General features: G+C 33.1%; 1 protein-coding gene and 1 long non-coding RNA gene across 3 annotated transcripts in view; one reads left to right on the top strand and one right to left on the bottom strand.

The window, feature by feature from the left end:
* The window catches only part of Dsg1 (desmoglein 1), a 32998-nt gene that overhangs the window by 7508 nt on the left and 5159 nt on the right, over positions 1-20331 (top strand). The window contains exons 2-14 of one of the 2 annotated variants that reach the window (XM_078030692.1): positions 1146-1181; positions 1589-1720; positions 3016-3171; positions 4947-5091; positions 7153-7319; positions 8999-9133; positions 9424-9609; positions 11985-12244; positions 13946-14085; positions 16122-16187; positions 16263-16505; positions 18980-19113; positions 19412-19484. In XM_078030692.1, coding sequence (XP_077886818.1) covers positions 1146-1181; positions 1589-1720; positions 3016-3171; positions 4947-5091; positions 7153-7319; positions 8999-9133; positions 9424-9609; positions 11985-12244; positions 13946-14085; positions 16122-16187; positions 16263-16505; positions 18980-19113; positions 19412-19484 — 1873 coding nt within the window. Of the gene's footprint in view, positions 1-1145; positions 1182-1588; positions 1721-3015; positions 3172-4946; positions 5092-7152; positions 7320-8998; positions 9134-9423; positions 9610-11984; positions 12245-13945; positions 14086-16121; positions 16506-18979; positions 19114-19411; positions 19485-20331 lie in introns of both variants that reach the window. The other variant, XM_078030693.1, reaches the window with a different exon arrangement.
* Positions 769-20331, bottom strand: part of LOC120886180 (uncharacterized) — a 90721-nt gene continuing 71158 nt past the window's right edge. Inside the window, exons 3-5 of the long non-coding RNA XR_005728949.2 lie at positions 8639-8761; positions 1928-1964; positions 769-895 (exon numbers count right to left, since the gene is read on the bottom strand). This is a non-coding gene — a long non-coding RNA (uncharacterized LOC120886180). The remainder of the gene's footprint in view (positions 896-1927; positions 1965-8638; positions 8762-20331) is intronic.

Here is a 20331-nt window from a genome sequence, read left to right as displayed (position 1 = left end):
ACTGATGCAGATAATGTCTGATTGTGAAAACAATTTTCATTCTTTGCAATTCTGGAGAAAACTCAATTAGATGTTGAACATGTCTTATTAAGGAAGTACATCATCTTTAATTAATTCCAAGTGCAATCTAAAACCTAATAAATGCAAACTAGCCATCAAAACCATGTTTAAGCAATATTTAAACAAACATATGGAAACATCAGAATTGAAGTGTGTATGTCTTATATTTTACAAAACACTTGTGGTTTTTAGGGGAAAAAATAAGTTATTATACTGATGTTTCACTACTGATCACGTGTAAAGATCATGTCCAGAGCTTAAACTAGGCAGAAATATGGCCAGCACACTTGTTTGACCAGAGAAATTGCAAAAGAAAAGATTAATGAACACTTCATCTGTAGCAATTTATACACTCCTGTATTTTCCTCTCTTTGCTATAGAAGATTGTATTTATAGCATCTATTTCAGTTTTAATGTTAACAATAAAACTTCAAATATGAACTCATTTTACATATAGTAAATTATTTGCTTTTATTTCAAAATTTTTATTTTTATTTTTCAAAGCAGGCAGGAGAGTTGTCTTCTTAAAATTTCTAAAAAGACTAGAAAACCTTCCATCTAGAACTGGAGTATAAAGGAAGAATTGCTATGAAGTTTCCTAGACAGCTCTCTCCTTTACTTTGAACAATTTTGTTTTTCTATTTCCATTTGTAGCATGTCAAATCTTGCAACCATAGCCCCAAGTTCTAATACAGGACTTACCATTGACTATCACTGCATAATATCAGAATATCTCCAGCTCTTCAGGAACAGGATTTATTAAGAAAACTGATTTTCCAACCCTCGTTTCGCATGGGATCTTGCTTCAAAAATGTGATTGGGAGTATCTACATAGCTTAGAATGAAAAAAAGATTTTTAAAAAGTAATAAAAAGAAAAGCAAAGTGAAAAGCAAAAACAGGAAGAATTCTTAGGTTCTTACCAGACCCCAGAGCCAAACCAGATCCATCAGCTATTCAGACTGATGAATAATTCTAATAACTCACAAGACTATTGTTTGATTTTTTTAATGATGGAATAACATGAATTTTATAACATTCAATTAAAAATCGACTATTGTAATTATCTTTTTTTTTCTTTTCATAGGTGGTGGTGGAAGTTAACAGTGAATTTCGAATCCAGGTAATTTCCCTCAAATCCATTGAAAAATGATTTTTGATTAAAAAAGAAAAGAAAAATGTTTGTAACAGAATTTTTTCCAAAGAAGATTCATTCTAATATGTAAAGTTAATCTAAACCAGGTATGGTAGTACATGCCTATAATCCCATAGACTCAGGAAGCTAAAGCAGGAGGATCATGGGTGCATGGTCAGCCTCAGTAACTTAGTGAGGCTCTGTCTCAAAATAAAAATACATTAAAAAATAAATAAAGTTAATGTAATGCTGAAGTTAATAGACTACCAAAATTACCAGCTTCCCCAATTAAACATCCTTTCTTTTTAACATTATAATTTCCCCCTCCTCCAAAACCTCCAGTGAAATATGAACTATAAATAATGGATACTATTACTTTGTCCTCCCTATTCAAGGTTAGAGATTATAATACTAAAAATGGCACCATCAAGTGGAATTCGATCAGAAGGCAAAAACGTGAATGGATCAAGTTTGCTGCAGCCTGCCGTGAAGGTGAAGACAACTCCAAGAGAAACCCAATTGCCAGGGTAACTGTCAGCCCCGAAACCAAAGCTGAAAGTCAAAATGGATGGTGTTCAGGTTTCAAAAGAAGTTATCTTTTAAATGTGTGGAGAGCAATCTCACTGAGAAGTATGACAGAGAACTAGAATCATTCAAATTGTGAAAACCGAAGTTCCTGAAAGGATAGATTAAGAAATTTGAGTATTTAAATGAACACTTAAGACTTGACTCACCTCGCTGGCAAAATTAACGTATGTGCCACCCAGGAGTCTAAATGGGAAAAAAAAATACTGTGATTTGAAGAATTTAGTGTTTGTCACACTCACAGGAACCACTTCAGCATGTGCTTTTTCTGCTTCATAATCTATCAGAATTGAATTCCTAATTTTGTGCTTATTTAGGAACATCCACAGGTGCCTCTTTTGTGCTATATTTTTTCTTTGATTTTCCTTCATTTTCCTCTCTGCACACACATACACAACCACAATCAGAAATGTGTCTGCACACACAGATTCACACACACAGATATATAGGTTCATGCACAGATACACACAAATGTGCACACCCATTCACACAGATATACACAGACTCCCCGTATGATTTGTTTGCTGGCATTCAGTGCCTTATTTCAAAGAAAGTTCTGATTTCTAAAAGCATTCATTTGAGCAGCCTCCTTCTTTATCTGCTAATGCATCCTCTACAATTTCAGAATTAAAATCTCTAAGTAACTTGATACCTACAAAAATGCACTTAAAACTTTCTTTTTAAATCTTACATTTTTTTTTAGTTTTTGAATACTGACCATCAAAGTTATGCAATGAGAGCACCAGTGAACTCCTGACAGAACGAGAAGCTCTCTCCTCCAGATCGAGAGCTCACAAAGCTTGAAAATGACACAAATTCAAATTATGAATGTTGAATGAATGACAAGTGCAGAGATTTAGATTTATTGGGGTGATATTTTACCTTTCTGATCTTAGTAGAAATAGAAATTGAATTTGTTTTACTGATTGTTGGTTACCATTAAAAATGCTACCATTATTATTGAAAGTAAAGTTAAGTAAATAAATAAAGTTAATGTAATGCTGAAGTTAATAGACTACCAAAATTACCAGCTTCCCCCAATTAAACATCCTTTCTTTTTAACATTATAATTCCCGCCCCCCTTAACTCAAGGAAAATAACTCTATGTTTTCAACATTTCCCAAATGATGACAGGGACCACACATTCAACAATTCTCAAGAAAGATAGCTGTCACATATCCAATATAGAACCCTTTACTTGCTCCCTGTAATATTTTCACTTGTGTTCTTTGTGCAGATTAGTTCAGATTGTGCTGCCAACCAGCAAGTTACATACCGCATCTCTGGAGTAGGAATTGATCAACCACCTTATGGAATCTTCATTATTAACCAAAAAACTGGTGAAATTAATATAACATCCATAGTCGATCGAGAGGTCACTCCTTATTTCATTGTAAGTGGGTTTTATCTAATGAGTGTGTGTATGTGTGTGTGTGTGTGTGTGTGTGTGTGTGTGTGTTCAGGCCTAAATTATTCATGGAAATTTTCAAACTCATATCGATGCTTGACTTGATATCAAGAATCTCAATATCCAATAAATACAGAGAAAATTAAGAAAGAAAGGAATATTTCACTTAAGGGTTAGCAAAAATACCAGTGTCTACTCAGCCCCTGTGGCAAACTAGAATATTGATTTGAAGGAACAAGTATCTAACTTTTACTCCTTTTTAAAATAATTCAGTTGAAAATGTTTGTTCTTTTCCATTCCAATGCCACTAATGAAGGATTCTGTTCTGATACTATTAATTTATTAATATTAAATATGAATTTATAATCAAATGTGTTACAATTTGATTATAAATTCACCTTGCTCAAATGCACCTGAGCTCTAAATGAGCCTTGGAAATTCTTTCGTCCTTACCTGGATTGCCCTCCATTTCTTGCAGGAGCTGTTGTGAGCTTCAGCACCTCTCTCTTCAAATCTTCAACTTCATTTCCCCCTAAGCAATTGACTCTGAGACCAGCTTTAAAAAGCTGGGGCCACCCAACACAAATTCCCACAATTAATTCTCTCTCCCCCAGATCAGAAATGTTCTTCATTAAATCCAAAAGCAGAGTCAAGTCTCTGCTTTTCCCCACACCTAAGCCAAGATATTCCCATTGTGCCATAATTGCCTCTTTCTTCAAGAGCCTTATTCCATCAACTTTTTTTTCATTTATCTTTTGCTTGTCCCATTGCCTGCTTCCATTTATATCTATCATTATAGTCAACACCTATTAGTACTTACAGTAAAAAAAAAATTAAATAAACTCTTCTTTGATTTTGTAATCTCATCTCTTAAAATATCAGCAATTCATATCCAAAAAAGGCCTTCAAATAGCAATCTGCACTTGCTGATCTCACTCATATGGCTTAATCCTATGACTACTCTAATTCCATATCTGCCTTCAATTCCAAAACTGCATTCCTGCCTTTTCTTCCACAGTGTATCCCCACAAACTCCAAATCAGACAACTAATGTATCAGTTTTTCTTGACACACAATCCACATTTATACAAAATGTATCACATATATGAAATAGTAAACATCAGAGTTATGCACATTGCAGATAATAATAATGCAAATACCCCCACAGTGGCTCCTAACTTTAGAATGCTACATTTCAGAACATGTCATTCAGGGTAACTTTAATCCATGTTCTTGGGCCATAGTCATTCGTATATGGTTCAGGAAAAAATTATTTTCTTATTGCTGAAAAAAGGCCTACTACATTTCTTCAAAGTTCCCATGTGACTCTTCTTTACCATGTGATCAACCCCACTCCCAATCACCTCTGTTCCTAATTTTAAACACAGCATTCGCATCACTACATTTCTTCCTTTCTAAGAATCTCTTTGTTTGGAACACTTGCCAATTCCCAGCTCCATCTGTTGAAACTCTCTTCCAAGATCTACCTCAATCATCACATTCTTCTACAAAGTCATAGTATTTTTGTTCTTCCTTTATATATCTTATCATATTGCCTTCTCTTAATTAACATTTTGTGTTCATGTTCACCTTCTCTGTTGATTATATAAGTTGTGTCTATATCTAGTATAAAATGATGGTAATAATATGTCTTATCTTTTAATTTCCGACAGTACCTAGTATCAAGCCCCCTGAAAAAAAGTCAGAACTTAATATGTATGTCTTTCACTATATAATTATTCTTCTTTTCTCTCTCCTAGATCTATTGCCGAGCTCTCAATTCAATGGGCCAAGATTTGGAGAGACCTCTGGAGCTTAGAGTCAAGGTTCTGGATATAAATGACAATCCTCCAGTGTTTTCCATGTCTACATTTGTAGGACAAATAGAAGAAAATTCTAATGCAAGTAAGTAGTCTACTTTATTAAAGTAAACAAGAACATATTGGCTTCCAGATCACTCTTTACTTCCAGGCAACTACAGACTAAACTGCATCAAGGTAAACATGGCGGATTTTAGAGACTTTCCATAGAAAAGCATTCTGAACAAAAAGGCTTTCCCTTCAACTACAGAAGTAGCTCCAGTCCATTATCTACAAGAAGCAGCTCCAAGGCAATGAAGAGGAGTTATTTATGTGACTCATACACTGGCTCTGTAGAAGATTCCTAACAAATTCCAAGAGCATTTTCCAAAGTGGTGGCAAGGGCATAGGGATGAACATTTAGTCTCCCAACCTGGCTGTGCTGAAGGGCAGTCTCACCTCTTCTGATCGTCATGTTTCTTTTTAAGTTAGATATTTAAGTTAGAGCACTTACCTGCAAGGACTTTGACAGTCTCAAGGAGCCATTGTCTCTTTGTGGATCACTGTTTAGGGCAGTGTTTAGCTGCCAAATACATAAGGTACCTAAGTATGTTAGCTGTTTATCATGCCATTAAAGGGTGGCCTAAACACATGAACAGATAAGGTTGTTCCTTTGAAGTCAAAACTTCAATTTACATAGAAACTTTTAATCTTTAAATAGTATAACTTCTTATAAATTCTATAAGTCTTCACATTCTACTTTTATTCATTTAAATACTATATCTATACTTTGAATTTTTAAAATATTATAAAAATGCCTGTTGTAAAAATTCACCAGACAATATAAAAAATAAAATGGAAATGGGAATCTATTTTTTCTTCTCCCTAGTATCATTCTTTGGAGGCAAACTTTAACATCTGTACTAGGTACATGTTTTGTAATTATATAAACATAAATAAACATGCTTTTGGACATAAGTAGTATCCTTATACATACTAATCCATGCAATTTTATTTAGATATATTTTGAACATATTTCCATATCAGGCCATCTTTCCTGATTTCTTCACTTATTTCAATAGTTGCACTGGATTTCACATTATATACATATAATTAGTTAATTACCTACATTTTTTAAACTATGCTAAACATTTTTTAAACTATGCTAAAATGAAGAAAGGGAGAAAGAAAAGAAGGGAGAAAAAAGGGAAGAGATGCCCTGCTTCACTTGTAGAAAAACTTTTTTGAAACAGTTCGGAAGGTAGAAAAGAATTCTAGATTATAAATGAATACTTGCAGCTTTTCATAGTCTATAGCACCTTTCATTAAAACCACTCATAAGGCCCGGTGCAGAGGCGCATATTTGTAATCTCAGCGGCTCGGGAAGCTGAAGCAAGAGGATCTAAAGCGAGTTCAAAGCCAGCCCCAGCAATTTAGCAAGGCCCTAAGCAACTCAATGAGACCCTGTCTCTAAATAAAATACAAAATAGGGCTAGAGATGTGGCTCTGTGGTTGAGTGCCCCTGATTTCAATCCCTGGTATACCCCCATACCCCCCAAAAAACACTCCTAAGATCAACGGAAAAGATAAGAGACAGGACAGGACTACATGTAGTTAAATGAACATTTCTTTAAATCTACTAGTTATTCAGCACTTAACTGAGAACAGCCCCAAACAATAATAATATATATTTACTAAAAGTGCATATCTAATAAGAACTTCATTAGCTATTTAAATCTTGTCTGATCTCAACAAAAATATATTACCATCATCTCTATTTATAGCTATGGAAACTAAGGACCAGATGATTTAGTTGCGAAGTGTGAAAGTCAAGAAAAAGTTGATTGGGTCTTAATATCATTTGTTTCACCTAAACAAAACATCCTAAAGAAGAAGAAGAAGTTGTACTAAAATAAGAAATGGAAATCCAGAATAATACACTTCCTTTGTTTGCTAGCTTCAGAAATGTCTGAGCTTCTAGTAAAATATGATCTCTTATTAAGACAAAGGCAAAGAAAGGTGCTAAGGTATTAATGTGTTGAAGCAGTAGAAAGGGAAGATACTAAGATTATATGGAACAACTAACACACTGTTGGGTAGGTAACATACTATACTGTAGCAAAAATGTAAAATTGTCTCTTTGCAATCTATTTTCCTTCATTTCTAGATACACTGGTGATGAGACTCAATGCTACTGATGCAGATGAACCAAACAATTTGAACTCAAAAATAGCCTTCAAGATCATAAGTCAGGAACCTTCTGATTCACCAATGTTTATCATCAACAGATACACTGGAGAAATTCGAACAATGAACAATTTTCTAGACAGAGAGGTAATTTTTTTTCCTCAAATGGGTGTTTAGTCAAAGGAACTGATTCTAAAAACAAGAATACTTAAGAGAGAGAGAAAGAAAACAATGTTTTGAAGTTATTAGTTATATAATCATCTCTCATAATGTTAACAAGAAAATATGTAAATGAAAAAAGTATGGATTATTCAATGACATTTTATTCCAACATCTTTCATTTCATCAATTGATTAGGATTTGCCTTACTTTAAGAAAAATGTATTGTAAAAGGACATAAAATTTGCGTAGAGATAAAAACGCCATTAAAAAATAAAAGGTGTGCTCTTTAATGAAATAAGCATAAGAAATACTTGCTGTTGGTCCCATGTTGGTGAGTCACAGTGCATATGATCATGGTAGAGGCTCCAAGAACATAATATTGAGACAAAGAAGCCAGCTTGTTTCTTTAACCTAGCACAATTTGAATTCTTTGGAAGCAGTACTCTAATCCCCCACCCCACCCCATCTTCCTCCCTCCATCTCTTTCTTTTTTCCTTCCATGTAACATCTACTGGCAGCCCACCTACTGGTTTACTTTCAGAACTGGATCACAGGGTCAAAATAACAGATAGGAATTAAATAACACCCAAACCAATCTTTGATTTACAAATAATGACTCGTAATTGTTAAAGGAGTAGAATCACCCTTGCATGACTTATATTGTATCATGTGGTGCAATGTTTTAATTTTAAAATACCTATTTTTTTATTTTTTAAGAAATACAGTCTTTAAATAGAATGTAGCAAATCTGCATATGCATTAGGGATACAAATGAGGATTTTTATCTTCTAATTGAAGCATAATTAAATTTAATTTTAATTATTTTAGCTACTTCAAAATGACAGTCTCCCTACTAATGACTCTTAGGTTTAGGATAAATTAGATTATTTTCAGATTTTTAAAAAATGCTATCAGTTTCTAGGTTACCAAAATCTCCTTTTTTACACATTTGAAAATGATCAGTAATAGAAATTGATTATTTAGCTCTTCAAACTTTCTGAAGCATCCCAGTGAGAATCTTTTAATATCAAAATAGCTATAATGGTAAAGAGCTTTAAGAAAGGAGTGTCAGACATTAAGAAACCTGGCCATGAAGAGATATCAAGATGTCTTTAACAATGAATGCCTTAAAGTTACACCCAAATTTTTAATTAAAAAAAAAAAACTTTGTAGCTTTTACCAACTTTTAAAAATGTAAACACCACTGCATAGGACCAAGAATAGATACATCATCAGTAACTCCAGTGCCACAACTTTTCACCTCCCCAAAATACAAACTGTTTCTCTCCCTTTATTTTTCTCACCTATTCAAGGGCTGATGTATGGAATTTTCGTGTCTTAAATCTTTGATAAACATTGGTCTGATCTTTCTCCTCTTGATCATTCTGGTCTGTTTCATCATTTATCAACTTTTTCCATCTCTGGACCTATTATGATTAAAAAAGACACAAGATCTTTAAAAAAGTGTCGCTTCTTTTAAATAATGCTGAGAATAGAAGTGGCCACTTCCACATTGGCTCATGTGAGACTGGTGGATTTTTCAACAGTCTGTGTTATCCCTCTCTCTATCATAAATGCTGAGTCAATCTTTTAGAAAAACTTTACGTAAGACAGAGTAAAGACTCTATGTCAAGTGTGATATTGTTTGTAATGTGTTCTTTTAGCAATATGGCCAGTATTCTCTTGCTGTGAGAGGCTCAGACAGAGATGGTGGGGCAGACGGCATGTCAGCAGAGTGTGAATGCAATATTAAAATCCTGGATGTCAACGATAACATTCCATATATGGAGATGTCTTCGGTAAGTACTTGTTCTTTCAGTTTTTAATCTAATAATTTAAAATCAGTATATTTTAAATTTTGCACAATTATATTTACAGATATATGTGTAATAACATAATTGAAATGTAGACATACTTTTTGTGTTTGTTTATACAACAGGGAAAAATATATTTAAACAATGAAAAATAAAATTATAACAGATATAATTTTTAAATAACGAATAATATTAAAACATCAATACAAGCCTAGTACAGTTCTTCTTTCATAGTTTGTGTTGTTGTTGTTTTTTTTCCCCACTTCTTGTTTTAGTACTCTGTAAATATTGAAGAAAATGCTCTACATTCAGACCTACTCCAGATTAGAGTAATTGATTTGGATGAAGAATACACAGCTAACTGGATGGCAGTAATTTTTTTTATCTCTGGAAATGAAGGAAATTGGTTTGAAATAGAAATGAATGAAAGAACCAATGTAGGAATTCTAAAGGTTGTCAAGGTATAGTGCAATTATCCTACTTATTTTGTTTTCTTGATCTTTTTCAAAATATTGTTTAAAATGACAATAACATTTTACACACTTGAGTTAGTGAAAGAATAAGAATTACTGTGGGGCTGGGGATGTGGCTCAAGTGGTAGCGCGCTCGCCTGGCATGCGTGCGGCCCAGGTTCGATCCTCAGCACCACATACAAACAAAAGATGTTGTGTCCGCCAAATACTAAAAAAAATAATAAATATTAAAATTCTCCCTCTCTCTCACTCTTTCTTTAAAAAAAAAGAATTACTGTGCTTTAAAATTATAAATGATTTAAATTTTTAAATATGAAATCTTTCTGCTTATAATATTTCAGAAAAATAGGCATTGAAATACAACTTGAAATTATGTTTATCATTACAGTACTCCCAAAAGATAATATGAATTGAAAGCATTTTTAAAGGAGAATCTTATTTTACACTTTCAACAACATATGATTAATATTTAATATTAATCTTTTCAGAATGTTTTAAACGCAGATTTATCAGGCTCAAAAAAAATGTGCCCATGCTCAACCTTCTAAGTCAATTATTGTATGCCAAGAATATTTACCATGTAAATTAAAATTTGTTTATTCCTCTCATGCATTTTTATAAAATTAAAATTAAATTATTGGGATTACAATAATTGTCATAATCCCATCTTTCTGTGGCTGCTGACCAAGGCTATTAGAAACATAAATATTTGGTCCAGTGTTCTCTTATTTCCCTACCCCTCATATTAATGATCTACCACATTCACCTGCAGTAAAATTTTCTCTGAGATACAAGAAAAAATAGGTATTTGACTTGTAAGGAGCTGATAGTGAAGGTTTCACCCTGTGCTATAAGAGTAATAAGATTTAGTATCTGAAATATACACTAACTTTGCTTTATCTCTCATAGCATCCTTGCAAATTAGGTTATACTAGACCATATTGCAGGTAAAGAGATTAAGGCTCAGGTAGACTATGCAACTTCCTCAAGTTCTCATAGCTGGTAAGTGGTACAGCCAACATTCAAACCTATGTTTTTCTAGCTATGAAATTCATATTCTTAGCCAGGCGCAGTGCCATACACTTGTAACCCAGGGTTCAGGAAGCTGAGACAGAAGGATCACAAGTTCAAAGCCAGCCTCAGTAACTTAGTGAGGTCCGTCCTAAGCAACTTAGCAAGACTCTGTCTCAAATAAAAAATAAAAAGTGCTTGGGATATGGCACAGTTGTTAAGTGCCCCTGGATTCAAGCTCCAGTACCAAAAATAAAAAATAAAAAGAAATTCACATTCTTTCCATAATACTATGAGCAATTCAATATTAGGGAAATTGGATCCTCATCTATTGTACCCTAAACTAATATGTTACTTTAAAAATTTATTCACCATATTTTTTCATATCTCTATCCAGAATATAGTATAATAATTGTTTTCTCAAACATAATATCATATATACTAAATCTTTTGTCATAATTATGTTGAGATAATTATGTATGTAATGTACACATACATCTATGCTATTGTAGCTACTCTTTAAATTGCAATTAAGACCAAAATTCAAAATTTTAGCTAAACAGGAGAGATCAGTGTGTGAATCTCTGTTTTTATCTAAATTACTCTCATGCAAAAATTCTGAAAAATATCTTTTTATTTGGTACATAGGGACATAATGACTTAGTCGTTTTGTAGATTTTATGAGCTGTGGATTTTGACAGCACTTTTCATAATGAAATTCACTACTTGATTATTTTATAATACAAAATTAATTTTTTTAGAATATGTTGGAGAAAAATAGGAATTTTATCGTATAATAAATATGAATATTATAGTCCAGTACCCGACATACTCAAAAAGTCACATTTACAGAAGTAAAATTTCTTCTAAATAATTCTTTATGGTTGAAACTTGTGTAATGATCAAATCTCCAATATAGTTGACCCATACTTTGTTATGAATAAAAACATAAAATGATGGAAGCTGACATAAATTATCTTTGCACTATAAGATACATGATTTTCACCATCTGTATTATTTTAAGTTTTTAATTTATTGAATGGGTAGAGTTCATGCCATACATTGGCAATTTTTTCAACAGTGATGTAGAACAACTAGACTTCTTCTTACTATGTTTGCATGTATTTTTTACATTGAATTAAAGACAAAGAAAGTAAGAATGGATTTGGTTTTGCATGCATTTGTATTTAATGATGGAAAGAAATCACTTTTATTATTCTCAAAGGACTTCTCTTTCTTCTGACATTTTTAATAAAAAGGGCATTTTTTATTATAATAAAACAACTTGACTCTGTATTTCCAGCCCTGAAATGTTTTCTTATGGTAAAACTATTTCACTCTGTATTTTCTAGCCCTTAGATTACGAAGAAATAAAGAATCTGCAACTTAGCATTGGAGTTAGAAATAAAGCTGAATTTCATCATTCAATTATGTCTCAATATAAACTCACAGCAACTGCAATCTCTGTGGTTGTGTTAAATGTGGTGGAAGGCTCAGTGTTCCGCCCTGGTTCAAAGACATTTGCAGTTACAAGTAATATGGGAGCAAATCATAAAGTAGGAGAGTTCATAGCTACTGACCTGGACACAGGTTCAGCTTCAACAACTGTTAGGTAAGAATGACATTTTCTAACTAATTTTTACCAAATATTGAACATAAGTACATATGTTATTTTTAATTTTTTAAGTATCTGAATTAAAATATTTTCATTATTTTTAAACCGTCATTCAAATGCAAAAAGTACTAACTGCTGATTTGTTACTTGGGATATTTAAGGAAATATAAAAATTTGTGCAAAATGTACTATGTGAAACTGTGAAGATAAGTGGCAATAATATATCTGGAAAGTTCTTACATGCCTGTGTTTATATATCTCATTAATCAATTAGCTAATTACCACAGGCATTGGTTTTCCACAGTACCCCAATCTCACCTTAGATCCTGGGAAGATTTTATGAAACTGATTTTCACATTACAAAATTTCTCAGCTTGAAAAAATTAGATTTAGTTAGCCCATTTTGACTATTTTCTTCACTTTTACCAGCATTAAATGCTAGTCAATAACTTTGATACAAAACATTAGTTATATTAAGGAAAAATGTGCTATATTATAAAGACTTTAAGAACTCTCTGTGACAAAAAGTGCTCACTACTGAATCGTCGCTTAAAGTATTTGATATAAGAAAATATAAAGTTTAAGCCAGGTGTGGTAGTACATGCCTGTAATCCCATCAACTCAGGAGACTGACACAGGAGAATAGCAAGTGCAATTTGAGACCCTGTCTCAAAATTTAAAAAATCAAAAGAACTAGGGTATGTGTCTCAGTGGTTAAAGCATCCCTGGGTTTAATCTCCAGTACCAAAAAAGTAAATAAATAAATAAGGAAAGAAAAAAAGGAAAAAAAGTATAGTTTAAGAACTCTGTATGTATAACTCTTCTACTTAATCGCACACACACACAGGAAAAAAAACTGTGCATATATTTGCACATGTGACTATGATCAGGAAGAGTGGAGAAAAGACCTTATTAAGGTGTATTAAGAGTTCTTTCCCGTGTTCTCATGTGAGCACTTGTGTCCTCGACCTCATCACTCTGGACCACCATTGCTGATCACCTTTCTCATACCCCTCAGGAGTAAATCCACTGACAGATGCATCCTCCCCTTTTCTGAAGGTTCTGTCCTTAAAGCTTAGCACAATGCCTGAGACAGGGAGTCATAGGACCCGTGTTTGTTTCACAAGTATGTCAATGAGGAGAACACTGAGGTCAAAGATGAGAGAGAAGGAGAATAAGATGGATGCACAGGCAAGGACGAAGTTTGGAATTCAAAAGCAGTCTCGCAAAGTCATTGTTAATTTAGTGGGGAGAACTGGAAATTGAGAGGGAGTGCAGGCCACGCTGAGGCCTATTTAAATAATAAATAGTTGGGTACTACATAAAATTTGAAAAGTATAGAATTAGAGAAAGAATTTTTTTCTTTTTGATAAGAGAATAATATAGACTTAGAGCAGCCCAGGATCTAGGTCTTCCCGGATAGTCTTGCTGTCACCCAAGGGAGATGATACTGAAGCATATAAGCATAAAAAGACATTCATCAGAAATGCTTACTTAGTTGTTTTTTTTTTTTCCTTAAATTAAATTTTGGCCTCCATTTGAATGGCCCCATATAGCTGGTACCGTGAAAAAAAATCTCAGCTCATTGCAATCTATACTTAGGACTTATTACTATGACTAAAGAAATACATTTTATGATTAAACAGTCTTTTGTTAAGATAGTTGACATTGATTTACCTTATTTTCTTTCAAATACAGATATGTAATGGGAAATAATCCAGCTGACCTGCTAGTTGTTGACTCAAAAACAGGCATCATCACTTTAAGAAACAGAGTTACCAAGGATCAATATGACAGACTTGAAGGAAAATACCAAGGAACAATTCTATCTATAGATGGTAAGAAATCAATTTTAAATTATTTTTCTTCTAGAGAAAGCTATATGCAAACATACTCAGACATTAAAATTTTCATTTGTATATTTTTAAAAATATTTTTTACTTGTAGATGGACACAATACTTTTATTTATTTATTTATTTATTTATTTATTTATTTATTTATTTATTTATTTATTTATTATTGGTGCTAAGGATCAAACTCAATGCCTCACAGGTGAGAGGCAAGTGCTCTACCACTGAGCTACAGCCCCAGGCCCCATTAATATATTTTTTAAAAACACTTTTCAAACAAAAGTTATTATGTAGGGTGTTACAGACTCAAATCTTTAATGCTGTGAGACGGTATGATACAGTGCCTAAAAGCATGAGCCCTGAGATGAGACGCATTGGTATCCTGTACCATCTCTTACTAGCCCTAGAATCTTAGAGAAGTTATTCAGCCCATCCATACCTCAATCTTCTATGAAATGGGACAATAACAATTTTGAATTAGAATGATGTGATGATAATAATCAAAAACAATAGGGCTGGGGATGTGGCTCAAGCGGCAGTGCGCTTGCCTGGCATGCGTGCGGCCCGGGTTCGATCCTCAGCACCACATACAAACAAAGATGTTGTGTCCGCCGATAACTATAAAATAAAATATCAAAATTCTCTCTCTCTCTCTCTCTCTCTCTCTAAAAAAAAAAAAAAAAACAATAGCAGAAGCAACAACAATACTATGAGCACAGTTGAGTGAAAGTGCATGGACATTAACATCAGATTGACGAGATTTAAATCTCTCTTTGACACCCTTTCAGACATTTGCTTCCATTTTGTTCAGAAAGGACATACTGAGTTCTAACTCAAGGTCAACCACTGTGCCAAGGTCTGGGATTATATCCATGAAAAGTTAAACAGCTGAGCTCACATTTATACAATAGCACTAACAAAATTACCTGCATTTCTTTTATTAATGTCATGTATCATTTGCCTTTTTGTTGTCTAGTGAAGAAGATACTGGATGTATAGTCAGAAGTTCTAACTTTGACATAATTAAATCTTGGGAAAATTGCAAGAACTTCTAAACTTCAGTTTTTCCTTCTGCCAGATTTGGGCAGTAACCTCTTTAAATCATATAATTTTGAGGATTAAATGGCACGATTAAATGAAAAACATTTAGCTGATGGCTAACAGATAGGTGTTAATTTAAGGTTTATTATATCTAATATACAGTATAAATCAGAGCAGTGTTCATGTCGTTTTCGTTCTTGTCCGCATTCCCCAAATTACAGGGCATAATGAGGCTGAATAAATATCTTCAAGCAACAATGGGAGAAAAACTTAACTCAAATTATTCCTATATTTTTACCCAATAGTTCTACTTCCAATAATTGTACCAGAAGTTCTAAATGTTAAAGGTTGAATACACAGGGATGCTAAGTACAGCACTAACTTTAATAATTAAGTATTGAAGGCAAAGTCAATAGGCAACGAAGCAGGTCAATCATGGTCCACTTGATATGAAATTATATAACCTTTGGAAACTATATTGGTGAAAGGTGTATTAAGACATGAAAGAATGCTTATAGTTTAAAGTAAAGAATATAAACTGGAATGAGCTATATGATCTTATCAATATAACATAAATAATAAGCAATGTTCAGACATAATTAAAGACAAAATATCATCAGAACAAATCAACATGGGGGGGCCCTTTGGAACTACTACTATGGGTTTTTATTTTATTTTACTTCTTTCTCTAATTCTATACTTTTCAAATTTTATGTATTACCCAACTATTTATTATTTAAAGAAATAATCCTCCCAAAAAGGAATAATCCAAGAATAGGATTAAGAGTAATAGTAATAAGGTTAATTATAATAATATAAAAATATTTGTATATAAAAACTGAGTCACAGACAAGGGATGACTTACTAAATTTATGCAAATAAAGACATTGAAAGAGGTATTGGCACAAAAAAGTTCTACCTTATCCAAACATTATTACACTCAATGTATAAAATATTTCCTCTATTTTGAACATCACTATAGATTCTCTTCAGAGAACTTGCACTGGCACAGTCATTATAGACCTTCAAGGTTCTGGCTGGGAAACTAGTAATGAAGGTGGTGGTACCAGTGGTGGAAGTAGCAGTGGTGGTGACGGTGGTACCAGCACCGGCGGCGATACAGGTTCCAATACTGAAACCAGTACCGGTACCAATAACAACCAAGGAAGAGAAGACACCAGTACCAACACAAGTGAGAATGGTTCCACTGATTCCGGTACTCCCAACACACAAGGAAACAACAATGGAGAACCAACTGAGTATTTGCCTAATGAGAATTCAGGTGGTCAAAGAATTCTCTCAGATAATGTACATTTTGGTCCTGCGGGTATTGGACTACTCATCATGGGATTCTTAGTCCTGGGATGTAAGTACTTCCACGATTCTATTTATATGTGCCCCCCCTTTAAAAAAGATGGTGGGTGGTAGAAAGAGTTTTCTAATTCTTTGGTGAAATATATTTTACAAATTATGATTTTGTGCAATTACCCAAGAAATATCTATGCTTGGTACTGAGTTTACAAAATGAAAAAAAAAAAATCAAACTCCTTGGCCCCTTATAGTGCAGTAGAAGGCAAAGATTTGTTTGTTGTCAATCTCAATGTGATGGGAAAATGCCACAACAAGCAAGTTCAAATGGATCTATTTGGGTGAAGACAATCAGAAATAATTTATTGAAGCAATCAGAAAAGGCTACATTAAAATAAGTAAACTCTGAGTTGAGTTTTAACAAATGAGTAAGAGTTAGCTTTATGGACAAGAGAAAAGGAACATGATACAAAGAAGGGGGAAATTCCATGTGCAAAAACCCCAAAGAATGAGAAAACCAGGTACTGAAATAAAGTACTCTCGTGTGGAAGAAATAAAGGGTGTTCCTGAAGCATGGTCAGGGTTGAAACTAGAAAGATAGGCAGGAGCAATATCTTGAAAGGATTTCATGCAATGCCGAGGCTGCATAGTTGAATAAAATGGAGACTCAAATAGATCTAGGGCTGAATTCTGGTTCCTTGTCTGAATCTTTCAAAGGTTGCCAAATCTTTCCAAACCTTGCCTTTTTCATGTGTGAAATAATGATACTTACTTCACAACATTGCTGTGATAGCAGAAAAGAAGAACCAAACAAGGCACTCAGCACATCCTGTGGTCCTAGAGGTCTAGTCAAGAATCTAGTCACAAGGTACAATCCAGTGGATTCTCCAGTGGCTTTTAGCACTGCCTTGGATGATGGTAGAAAGTAGGGGAGAGATGGGCCATGTGCTAAAGTGTCTGAGAATGAGGGGAACTGCTGAAATAAATAAGTTGAAAACTGTGAAGTATGATTAAGTTAATGCAAACATTTCCCATTTCAAGTATGGAATCATAAAAATCTTCATGTCAGAAGATACTTCACAAATGTAATTAAAACACACACAAAATGTGAATTCTGAGCACTTACATATGAAATACGTTTTCTACCTTCCTTTGCACATGAACAGTCATAAATATACATTTTTTTTACCAAACTTATTTGTAAACCAAGTTTACTCTGACTTTAAATAACAGTGCCCTTTGAACATTGTAATCAACACTAATTTGTCTAAACCACAGAGAGTTTGGACATGCTAATAACACAGCTTAAAAATGAGTATCTAAAATATACTCCAAAAAATGAAATTTCTATAGTAAGTAATAAGAGTTTATTTTTATTGGCTCATAATGTATTGAAGTAGTAACCAGGAAAAGTTCTCTGAAAGAGGGAACAAGTTTTTAAAAAGGATGAAATGTCATCAAAATGAATCAAGGCAAGAAAAATGTAAAAATGCTAGCAAACTTGCAGAACATAACATAAAATGCATATGAGAAAAGACCAGCCTCTAAATTTTGGCCATAATGATTACCTATCAATATTATAAAACTTTAAAGTATATTACTTTCTAAGTGTAACTTGATTACCCAAGTGTGATTATCACAACTGTGTAAATAAATAAATAAGCTTGTTTTTATATTGCTGATTAACTTTCCGTAGTTAATTAAGGCTTTTAAATTAGAAATGGACCTTTGATTCAATACCTCTAGATTTAAATTTTTCTCCCATCCTACTATATTTTTAAAACAGCAAAGCACACAGGATTTTTTTTCCCCTTCTTCTTAGTTTACTCTCTACTTTTTTTCTCTTATTTCGGTTCTATCTTTCTTTTTTGCTAACTTGCTTCCTTATTTTATCCTTCCTTCTTTCCTCAATTTTTTTTACTTACATATCCTTTCTTTCATCTACCCATTATTCAAAAATATTTAAAAATATTTTATTATATGAAAAGATGATAAACAGATGAAAGAGAAAACTCCAATTGATTAACAGGAAATGACACTGTTGAACAGTGTGATAGTCTCTCTTTGTGTAAAAGTAATTCAAAGAAAAGATATCTGTGTAGGGGGAAATAATAGCCTAATGAGAAAAATCTCTGGGTGCACAAGTAAGATTTTGTTATTGAAATACAGAAAGGCAGGCATGTCTAAGAATAGAAAAATAACTAAAGGCATGAAAGAGAAAACAGAAGAATCAAGCACATTGCCTGGTACCTCCAGCTTACTTTCTTCTCTCCCATACTGTGACAGGGAAAATGGTCATCTGTTTTAATCATGCAATACTATTTACAATTTTAATATTGATTGTAGTCTAGTATATTGAGGCTCACTTTTACTTTGATACCTGATCATTAGTTTGTTTCCTGAAGTTTCCATAATAATTTAAAAATCAACAGAAGTTTTATTAGAAATTCAAGTTTAACTATAAAAAAGCAGATTGTTTTCTTTTAATAGGGCCCACTACTAACCGCAGTATTCCTCTCTTTCCACTGTCAGTGGTCCCATTTTTGTTGATCTGTTGTGAATGTGGAGGAGCCCCTGGTGGTGGAGCTGGCTTTGAACCTGTTCCTGAATGTTCTGACGGAGCAATTCATTCATGGGCAGTAGAAGGACCACAGCCTGAACCCCGGGTAAGTGCTAATCTGAAGAAAGGGACTCAATTCAGTCTTCATACATGAGCCAAGATGGTACAATCACTCAGTCTATGTAATACTTTGTTCTGGAATAGCTGATGGGGAAAGGAAGGGGAATCGAAAGTACATCAAAATTAGATGGAAGTAACCACAGAGAAGCTTTTCAATATGAGGATCATGTTTTAAATGAATTTCAGAAGTTTCCTACAAAGTATTTTTTTAGAAAATCTGCAACAATTTGAGAATAAAACAAATGTATGATAAGAATGAGAAAATGTTGCTTCCTGTCTTTTAGGATATGACCACAGTCTGTGTACCAACAATACCACCTACTAATGTAAATATGATAGAATGCATTGACAACTCAGGTAAGAAAAAAGAATTGAACAGCTCAAATAACTAAAAAGGAACTCTGTTCTCTCTGGTTGTATATGTTACTATATTTTAATGACCTTATTTGTCTTTAAAAGTGTTTACATGATTCCTTTTTAAATGACTAATGTGTAAATTATATGGTAAAGGTAAACCTGCTATAATTATTATTCTTATGTGATATATTTTTGAAATTTTCCTCAATCATACATAGGAGACTGATGATTTTCCTCCTCAATGCATAGGAGATGAAAAAATTACGACATCTATAAATGGAAGTACTGAATCATAACCATGAGTCAATTTTGTCAAGATTTTTATCTAACAGAAAAAATGTCATATATATATAATTAAAATGTATATCAAAATATATTTTAAGTGTATCTATATATATACATATATACACATATATGTATATGTGTGTATATACACATATACATACTAAAATTAAAATACAACTTGATTAAAGTAGATCTGTGCTCATGTATTAAGAATACAATCTTCTATAATTTGTTCAATGACTCAAAGTTGCTCTGAGTTTAGAGGCTTATTATGACAAAGAAAAAAACTAGATTCATTCTTAGCCTCAATATCAGAGTTGATCTAAAATCTTTACTTAAATTGAAAGACTCAACACTGTCAAAATCTTTTAAAGCTTTCAGCTAAGATTTTGTGCATGTGGTGGAATTTCCCCTTGTATTGGGACAAGACTGTATAAATACAACTGGCCTTAAAATAGGAGTCCAGACCACTTCACAGGCAAAAACCAGGGAACAGTTAGAATCTCACAGTAAGTGGATGACTACCACTGTAATAAGAGGAACAATTAAAATAACTTCTCAT

The sequence above is a fragment of the Ictidomys tridecemlineatus genome, chromosome 13 (genome assembly GCF_052094955.1).
Source record: "Ictidomys tridecemlineatus isolate mIctTri1 chromosome 13, mIctTri1.hap1, whole genome shotgun sequence".
NCBI lineage: Eukaryota > Metazoa > Chordata > Mammalia > Rodentia > Sciuridae > Ictidomys > Ictidomys tridecemlineatus.
This window is presented reverse-complemented; position numbering and strand designations above follow the sequence as displayed.